We start from the raw sequence: 9,806 nt of genomic DNA on the forward strand, positions 1-9,806 counted from the left end.
TCAGTTGTGCAACGCGGCCTCCCACTTCTTTTTCTACTCTGGTTAGAGCCTGTTTGTGCTGTCCTCTGAAGGGAGTAGTACACACCGGTGTAGGAAATCTTCAATTTCTTAGCAATTTCTCGCATGGAATAGCCTTCATTTCTAAGAACAAGAATAGACTGTCGAGTTTCAGATGAAAGTTCTCTTTTTCTGGCCATTTTGAGCGTTTAATTGACCCCACAAATGTGATGCTCCAGAAACTCAATCTGCTCAAAGAAGTGCCCATCCAACCAATCCAACTTGTGGGAGCTGCTTCTGGAAGCGTGGGGTGCAATTTCTCCAGATTACCTCAACAAATTAACAGCTAGAATGCCAAAGGTCTGCAATGCTGTAATTGCTGCAAATGGAGGATTCTTTGACGAAAGCAAAGTTTGATGTAAAAAAAATCTTATTTCAAATACAAATCATTATTTCTAACCTTGTCAATGTCTTGACTCTATTTTCTATTCATTTCACAACATATGGTGGTGAATAAGTGTGACTTTTCATGGAAAACACAAAATTGTTTGGGTGATCCCAAACTTTTGAACGGTAGTGTATGTGAATATATGGAATTTATATATATATGGAACATGTGGGTTTCCTCCGGTTTCAGGGGAATCGGCCATTGACCCTAAGTGTGAATGTGTGTGTGTGTGTGTGTGTGTGTGTGGGCCCTGTGGTGGCCTGGTGGCCTGTCCCAGGGTGTCTCCCCGCCTGCCATCCAATGACTGCTGGGATAGGCTCCAGCATCTCCGTGACCCTGAGAGCAGGAAAAGCAGTTTGGATAACGGATGGATAGATGGAATATAAACTTACTGCTTGACCAGGAGGACCAGGAGAACCCGGAGCACCAGGGTTGCCTGCTCGGCCTGGAAAACCCTGGACACCCTGGAAATGAGACCAGAAGTGCGTAAAATCTCACACCACAGACATTACGGCTACGACCATGCTGCATTGTGTGTTAGGCTATGTTCAGACTCGCACCTCAGACCTGACTTTTGGCATGTCCAGACCGGAATCAAATTGCTTTTATCACGTCTGGACAGCAAAAAAAAACAAAACAAAAAAAACAACAAAAAAAAACAACTGTTTTTGCAAATCAGATTTAAGCCGCATTGAAAGCTGATTTGACTGACTATCTAGACATGTGTCTCGGTCTGCTTGCTTGGATCAGATTTTAAACTGCCCTTTGCATCGCTCACAGTGCTTATGGCACCACACCTCTGGCTGCACAGTGATGCTGCATGTGACTGCAGCACGAATCAGGGCTGCACGTATCAAGCTCCTCCGTCACTGATGTCTGGCATGACGGAGGGGGTCTGCGCTGTAACTAGACACTGCTACGGCATGAAGAACGAGAGGATACAGCTCCATTCTTCACCGCAGTCGAGGCAGATGGGCTACTGATGCCTCTAAACACACATCAGACCTGATCACTTACAAATAAAAATGTGGATTTGAGGAAAAAAACCCCCAGTTTGGCTGAAATCTAAAACAAGCCTCGAACTCTCAGATTGTAGGAATGTGTACTGTGGTGGTTGGAATGTGGTTCCCACTTACCCTTTCTCCCAGTGGTCCAGGAGGTCCAGGCTGTCCGACTTCTCCCCTCAGGCCAGCCAAGCCAGCAGTGCCCGCTACACCCTGAGGTCCTGGAGGACCAGCTGGACCAGGCAGCCCTGGGTCTCCCTTTAACAGAGCAGCAGGTAGAATACAGATAGATTTGGTTTTAGGGGATCCCCTGAATGCACACTGTGATACAGCATGGATTCAAAGCTGCTAACGCTAACTGGAAAATTACGTTAGATTCATGTTGCTTCATATGTTTCTTCACACTCTCTTATGTGGTATCCTACCGTGTGGTGGCATGTGACTACTCACCTTCAAGCCCTGAGGCCCAACCCGACCAGGAGGACCTGCCACTCCTATGCCGTTCTCTCCCTGCAACACGAATAGCTTGGCTCACACAGGGTTGCAACAGCTTAACGATAACAGAGAAGTGCACCATCTTAAACATCCAGCTCACCTTATCTCCTCTGGGCCCCAGTGATCCTCTTGCACCCTGTGTGAAACATAAAGAAATTAACTGGTATGAAAAGAGTTTGGTGTCGAGGTTCAGCTGTTATAAGGACACTTGGCTGCTTTTAATCTTCTTATCATCCCTGGCTTATATTACAAGCAGATATATCGTAGCCGTAGTCCTCGCTTGTGGAGTGACTTCTTCATCTTTCAGCTTGTTCCCTGTTTTTCAGGGGTCGCCACAGAGGATTTTACAGTTTCTATCGGTACCCTGTGAGGGCACAGCATCAATGGTGGCCATTGTTAACCCAGGCCTCGACCGATCCAGTATGGTCTTGTCAATTCGCATACTGATTTGGCAAAATGTTACGTCGGATGCCCTCCCTGACCATATGGACGGGGGCACAGGTAAAGCGCTGGATGCCAACCCAGTTTTCATGGACTTAGGCCCATGCCTGTCGCCAATGTGGAGTGACTACTCTTACTAAATAAAACAGAACATTTGGAATTTCAGAATGACAGCCATCAGTTTCTTGACCACTAGAAGAACACGTGTCCTCTGCTGCTGGTGGCCGACCACCAGTTCTTCAGACACACAGGCCGTGAAGAGGAGAGCACCACGCTCAACTACCTGGTTGTCGGTCTGGATGATGCCGAGGAGGAAGATGACCTTAGAGAAGAAGAGGGGCGCCAGCCAGGTTCCTGTGGATGGCGTGGGGGGTTGGAATGCAGCTGCCGCAGGAAGCAGAAGAGGAAGAAGGTGAAAAAGAGGAGGCTGACACCCTGGTGTAGGTGACGATCTTCTGAGGGAGTACATCATTATGCTCTCTCTTGGAGATGTCCACGAGCACGGCAAAGCTGGTAATGTGGTGACACTGACAGCTGATGTGGCTGTTGTTCCTACTGAGCACCTCACAGCCCTTTGACGACCAGCCACCATTGAAAAACATTATCGGGACAATTATATGTTTGGTTTCATTGTAATATTACTGTGCAAAGGTTTGAGGTGATTAGTTACAGGCCTTGATTTAAGGAATCTTATTATCATCCTAATTTTATAAATAACATTTTTCAATTTAACGCCCGAGGTCTCCAGGCCCCCAAACCAACAGACCAGCCTTGTCCTGCCATCATGCTCAATCGATATTGTGAGACCGCTCATGTGTCCTTGCAGAGACCTTGGCTCTCTTGACTGTTTGTTAAACACAACACCATGAAAATGTGCAAAGGACATATATAAGAAGGTCAAGTGAGGTTAGAGCTGTCTGTGTGAGAAAACACAGTGACGGAGGGAGTGGAGGTACAAGTTGAAGATTATGGTTTAACTAAAGGCAAATAAATGTCTAAAATGATGCTGATTACGACTGAATGGCTATCATTATACAGATTCACCGTAATCGTGATTGCATACTTGTGTGACTAGTTCATTGATCAGAAAAACCTCATGGGCGCGATTCGTAAAAAACGGTGGCAACAGCCTTGAGTGGCAGTATATTTACAGGCTGGTAATTTGAGCTCATTCACGAAACCCTTTTAACGCCATGTTAACGACGCACTATTTTTTAGAGGCGGCCCAATGACGGTCGGCATGCAAATTAACTGGTTTATTGAGCAACTAACCCCTACACCATTTTAGTGAGTTTGCTGACATCTCCAGGTTAAAAACCATGTAAGGGTTAAAAACATGGCAGGCTGGGTGTCCTGATACCGTAGCAGTCTATTCCGTTGCCTACCAACACGGGGATCGCCGGTTCGAATCCCCGTGTTAGCTGGTGGGGTGTCCTTACAGACACAATGGCCATGTCTGTGGGTGGGAAGCCGGATGTGGGTATGTGTCCTGGTCGTTGCACTAGTGCCTCCTCTGGGCAGTTGGGGCGCCTGTTCAGGGGGGAAGGGGGAATTGGGGGGAATAGCGTGGTCCTCCCACGCGCTACGTCCCCCTGGCGAAACTCCTCACTGTCAGGTGAAAAGAAGCAGCTGGCGACTCCACATGTATGGGAGGAGGCATGTGGTAGTCTGCAGCCCTCCCCGGATCGGCAGAGTGGGTGGAGCAACGACGGGATGGGTCGGAGCGGGATGACTGGCCAGGTACAACTGGGGAGAAAAGGGGGGGGGGCAAAAAACATGGCAGGCTGGTCTAGGTACTTCGTGATGTAAGCATAGCAGGATAAACACAGCTGCAGACAATAACGTAAATGATGGATCTGTTCGATGTAGGTGTACCAAAGATCCAGTATTGCCAATACTATTGACAACTGTTAGTGCTGGCTCTGTCTGTCTGTCTATGCTGACACGTGAGCTGGTACACCTAAATCAAACGAGAGAGAGAGAGAGAGCGAGAGCGAGACCTACCACCAGCTTGTAGCAGATGGTGTTTTTAGTATCACGTTATGCCTTTATGAATCAGTCGCAAAAGAGGAGATACAGTGAAACGCCTCCTAAAGCACAGGTGTAAAACAGGCCAGTAATCCATGTTTATGTTGTACCACAACAGAATCTGCCCTCAGTGTCACGCTAAAATTAGCGGCACGTTTTATGATTCCTATGTCTCTTTGTCTCCATAAAGTAAGGAATAAAGGATGCAATTTGTGCCAGCTTTAATTCCTCAATTTCTCAAAGTCAAACCCTCTATTTAGAGCTGACGCCCTACAGATAGAGTGGCACGGTGGCACAGTGGTTAGCGCGGTCACCTCACAGCAAGAAGGTCCTGTGTTCGAGCCCCGGGGTAGTCCAACCTTGAGGGTCATCCCAGGTCGTCCTTTGTGTGGAGTTTGCATGTTCTCCCCGTGTCTGCATGGATTTCCTCCGGGAGCTCCGAGTTCCTCCCACAGTCCAAAGACATGTAGGTCAGGTGAACCAGCCGTACTAAATTGTCACCAGGTATGAATGTGTGTGTTTGTATGTCAGCCCTGTGTGATGGCCTGGCAGCCTGTCCAGGATGTCTCCCGCCTGCAGCCCAATGACTGCTGGGATAGGCTCCAACATCCACGCAACCCTGAGAACAGGATAAGCAGTTCGGATAATGGATGGATGGATGGACCCTACAGGTAATTCCACCAACCCTCCCTCTGTCAGCAGGGAAGTTTGGTTGAGGAGGGTAACCAAAATGGCAACTTCCTTCTTTGGTGATCAGTGACTAGAGTATAGTGTATTGGTGCTGATTTACTGGTCGTCAAATGTTTAATTGACTGCGTTTAAGCTTCCCACCCAATCATTTTTTCAACCTCTACGTTGGAGAACATAGTGACCATTAGTGTACAAATAGAAATAGTGAACAACACCAACTTCAGATTGGTGTTGAAGTCAAATGGGTACTCACATCTTGTCCAGGTTCCCCATTTTCACCGGGAATACCCTAAAATCCAACAAGAGAGAAACAACGCTGTTGTTACTACTGGTAGTCCATGTCCTGTATGACCGTGTGTGCACAGTGGTACTCACCCTTTCTCCTTTAATGCCAGCAGGACCTTTGTCGCCTCTCTCACCCTGACGAAAAGGAATGACCACCGTTTACTGGTTTGTGTCAACTACTAAAGGCAAGCTTCATATACTTCTGATAGTTTGATCAGACTCACCTTAACGCCAGGTAGACCTCGCTCTCCTGCCACCCCTGGCAGTATCTGTCCAGGAAGACCCTGTGCAAATATAACAACAGGTAAAATGGCTGCTCTGATGGCGGCGAGCTTTCAATCGATTGCTACAGAACCTCTATGTTACTTCTCTCCCCTCCCTCACCACCGGCTTCGACTAGCTTTTAATTTTGCGGCACGGTGGCCCGGTGGTTAGCGCTGTCGCCTCACAGCAAGAAGGTCCTGGGCTCGAACGCCAGGGTTGTCCAACCTCGGGTGTCATCCCAGGTCTTTTCTGTGTGGCGTTTGTATGTTCTCCCCGTGTCTGCGGTGGGTTTTCTCCGGGTGCTCCGGTTTCCCCCACCATCAAAAAGACATGCATGTTAGGGTTAGTACTCTTGTCTGTGCCCCTGACCGAGGCATGGCAAGACGAACTGAAGTTGGTCCCCGGGTGCTACACGGCAGCTGCCCACTGCTCCTAGCTACACAGCTAGAATGGGTTAAATGCAGAGCATAATTTCCCCACGGGGATCAATAAAGTATCTATAAAAAAAAAAAAAAACTAAAAAAAAAACAAAAACAAAATGCTTGCACTTAGTGTGGTCAGCTTCATCTTACATCAATCTTCTTCTTTCAGCTTATTCCCTGCTTCTCAAGGGTCACCACAGCGGATTTTACAGTTTCCATCAGTAGCCTGTGAGGGCACAGCACCAATGGTGGCCGTTGCTAACCCGGGCCTTGACCGATCCAGTATGGAGCCTCGGTATGGTCTTGTAAATCCGTATACTGATTTGGCAAAATTTTGCATCGGATGCCCTTCCTGACACAACCACTAACCCTATGGACGGAGGCACAGGTAAAGCGCTGGATGCTATCCCAGTATTCATGGACTCGCGCCCATGCCTGTCGCCACTCATCTTCATCTTGCATCAATAATCTGTCATAATTCAGCCGGCCTTTCATAAACCAGTGTAGACGATGGAGCAATTCCATCTCCCCGGCTGTGATAGATAAACAAACCAGAATTTAGCTGCACATCGTCCATGCCAAAATTGTGACCCTGGATATTTATGGGTCAAAAATGAGCATTAAAGGCTCTACCTAGATTAGTCCACCCTGTGAGATGCTTCAAGATCCGTTTTAAGGACTGGGTCAAAGTCTGTGTGTTATTTGCATGGTACTATAGCTGTCAATCAGACTGAATATAGAATAAAAAGACACGTGTGCAGTGTATGAACAGCCCTGCACACCAGTTGGCCCGGATGAGAGAAGGTTTATAGTCTTTGCTCACGTGTGTGACAAGAGAATCTGAAAGAAGAACAGCTTCATCTGACCACATCTACAGTGCGTCCCTCACATAGTATAAAACAATTACTCACCCTCTCTCCTTTGACTCCAGGGGGTCCCGCCACAGACTAATGGTTGGAAAAAGGAGAAAGCAACAGTAATTACCTGTGCAGTGCAGCACATTTCTTTGTGTGCTTATCAACAGAAATATGTGTCTTTAAGGGGTTGTGGTCTTTAGCATGCCTCCTCGACCATTAGCTTGTCCAGCTCTCGAAGGTCAGTAACGGCAACGGAGTCGGTCAGTGACGCCCAGCAAATATCTTTACTGTATTTCCAGGCACCCCTGCTGCACTTTTGCGCAACGAGAGAAATTGTTTAAAAATGTAAATTTTGTATGCAGAGCGATGCGGAAGTTTGGCGTTTCAATGGGCCTGTTCAGCTCCGCCCGTCACCATGTGAAAGAAAGAAAGAAAGGCTGCTGACGTATGTAATGGTTTCTTTTGACTTCAGCTCAGTTTTTGGTGAAAGGAGAAGAAGCTCTGAATCACAGCTACATAAAGAGAACCTCATCTGCGGCTGCATCGTGTGAATAAGCTGCGAACAGTCAGTGTAAATAACATGAACCATGTAGAGGCAGGGGAAAACACACACATACATACCAAGACCATTGCTCACACTACACACAATGCAGACTAAATCGAACAACTATCCATTCATAGTAACACATGTGATTACCTTCCCTGGAGGACCGCTGTCTCCCTGTTCTCCCTTTAGGCCGTGCTGGCCAGGAGGTCCAACAATACCCTGGGAACCAAGGGAGGAATCATGACATTGAAACAAAGACATTTAATGGTACAGTATAATTCCAATGCAGTTTGTGCTACATCTTGGCTCAGAGACAGAAAGAACCAAAAAACCAATGCACACATACACACACCACCACCACCACCACCACCATCACCATCATTAATGGTCACTCGGGGTCGAGTATGGTTGTTCTCCTTCTTGGTCCTTGTGGGTCTTCAGGTGGGCGTAGAGGCCGATTCTGGAGCCGCATATTTTGGGGCAATGTGGACAAGGGTGTGAAGACGTGGCTGAGGATGTGGTTTGGACCTTTCTGGTAACTCGCTCCTTTCTGAGTCTGGGTTTGTTTACAGCAGCACAGTTGAGGTCATGGTTGTAGCGCCCAGCACCCTCACGGACAGCCAGTCTCCAGGCCTCCCTGTTTCTTGATGCTTGTTCCCAGGTGTTAAGGTCGGTTCCAGACCTTTTGATGTTACCCCCCCCCCTTTTCTCCCCAATTGTACTTGGCCAGTTACCCTATTTTCCGAGTCATCCCGGTCGCTGCTCCAACCCCATCTGCTGATCCGGGGAGGGCTGCAGACTACCACATGCCTCCTCCGATACATGTGGAGTCGCCAGCTGCTTCTTTTCACCTGACAGTGAGGAGTTTCTCCAGAGGGACGTAGTGCGTGGGAGGATCACGCTATTCCCACCAGTTCCCCCTCCCCCCCTGAACAGGCGCCCCAATCAACCAGAGGAGGTGCTAGTGCAGCGACCAGGACAAGTACCCACATCTAGCTTCTCACCTGCAGACATGGCTAATTGAGTCTGTAGGGATGCCTGACCAAGCTGTAGGTAACACAGGGATTCGAACTGGCGATCCCCATGTTGGTAGGCAACGGAATAGACCACCACGCCACCCAGACGCTCGTTGATGTTATCTTTATATTGCTTCTTTTGTCCTCCTGCGGCACAGCGTTCTGTCACGTGCTGAGAGTAAAGCACTTGTTTCGGGAGGCGAGAGTCAGACATGTGGAGGACACGGCCAGTCCATCTCAGCTGGTGTTGTGCGATGGTTGGCAGTTACAGTAGGCATGTTGGCCTCCTCGAGGATGCTGAAGTTGGTGCACTTATCCTCCCAGCTGATCTTGAGGATCTTCCTGAGGCATCGCTGTTGGTATGCCTCGAGTGCCTTCAGATGCCTGCTATATGTGGTCCAGGTTTCTGACCCATACAGTTGGGTGGGCAGCACTGCCGCTTTGCACACCAGAGTTTTTGTTCTAATGTTACATTTTATTTGTGGGCGCCTTTCAGAGTGCTCAAGGACATCTCTGTTCTTTGTTCCAGCCTGAAGGCTGCAGTTTTCAAAAACCCTTTTACTCAATCTTGAGAAGGCCCGGCTGGCACGACGACGGTGTATTTCAATGTCAATGTTGGCTTTGGAGGAGAGAAGGCTGCTAAGGTATGGGAACTGGTCCACATTTTTGAGTCTGGTGTTGTCTGCAGAGATGGATGGGGGCAGAGCAGGCATATTTCTGTTGGCTGGAGGTTGGTAGAGGATATGGGTCTTTTTTTTATGTTAATGGACAGGCCAAGCTGTTTGTATGCCTTGCAAAGGCGTCCAGTGTGCTCTGTAGTTTCTCTTCTACGAGGGACATCAAGGCATTGTCATCAGCGTACTGCAGCTCTATGATGGATGTGGTGGTAGTTTTACTTTCAGCCCTGAATCCATTCATGTTCAGACAGATTCCCATCAGTTCTGTACATGATTTTGACTCCCTGAGGCAGATTGAGGTAGAGGATGGTACAATAAAGACAGAGAACAAGGTCGGGGCAATGACACAGCCTTGTTGAACTCCTTATGGACCTTGATGGACTCTGTCTCGTCTCCATAACTGTTGAGTATTTTAGCTGACATATTATCATGTAGTAGTACTCTAATATATTTGTCAGGGCAGCCTATTTTCTTTGGGGGGGGGTGTATTTCCCCCCTTTTTCTCCCCAATTGTATCCGGCCAATTAACTCCACTCTTCCGAGCTGTCCCGGTCGCTGTGTCACCCCCTCTGCCGATCCGGGGAGGGCTGCAGACTACCACATGCCCCCTTCCATACATGTGGAGTCAGCAGCCG

General features: G+C 48.2%; 1 protein-coding gene across 1 annotated transcript in view; it reads right to left on the reverse strand.

The window, feature by feature from the left end:
• Positions 1-9,806, reverse strand: part of col7a1 (collagen, type VII, alpha 1) — a 107,782-nt gene that overhangs the window by 19,891 nt on the left and 78,085 nt on the right. Inside the window, exons 86-94 of the mRNA XM_056300476.1 lie at positions 7,629-7,697; positions 6,986-7,021; positions 5,613-5,672; positions 5,479-5,523; positions 5,357-5,392; positions 2,045-2,080; positions 1,900-1,959; positions 1,582-1,707; positions 838-909 (exon numbers count right to left, since the gene is read on the reverse strand). Coding sequence (XP_056156451.1) covers positions 838-909; positions 1,582-1,707; positions 1,900-1,959; positions 2,045-2,080; positions 5,357-5,392; positions 5,479-5,523; positions 5,613-5,672; positions 6,986-7,021; positions 7,629-7,697 — 540 coding nt within the window. The remainder of the gene's footprint in view (positions 1-837; positions 910-1,581; positions 1,708-1,899; positions 1,960-2,044; positions 2,081-5,356; positions 5,393-5,478; positions 5,524-5,612; positions 5,673-6,985; positions 7,022-7,628; positions 7,698-9,806) is intronic.

The sequence above is a fragment of the Lampris incognitus genome, chromosome 2 (assembly GCF_029633865.1).
Source record: "Lampris incognitus isolate fLamInc1 chromosome 2, fLamInc1.hap2, whole genome shotgun sequence".
NCBI lineage: Eukaryota > Metazoa > Chordata > Actinopteri > Lampriformes > Lampridae > Lampris > Lampris incognitus.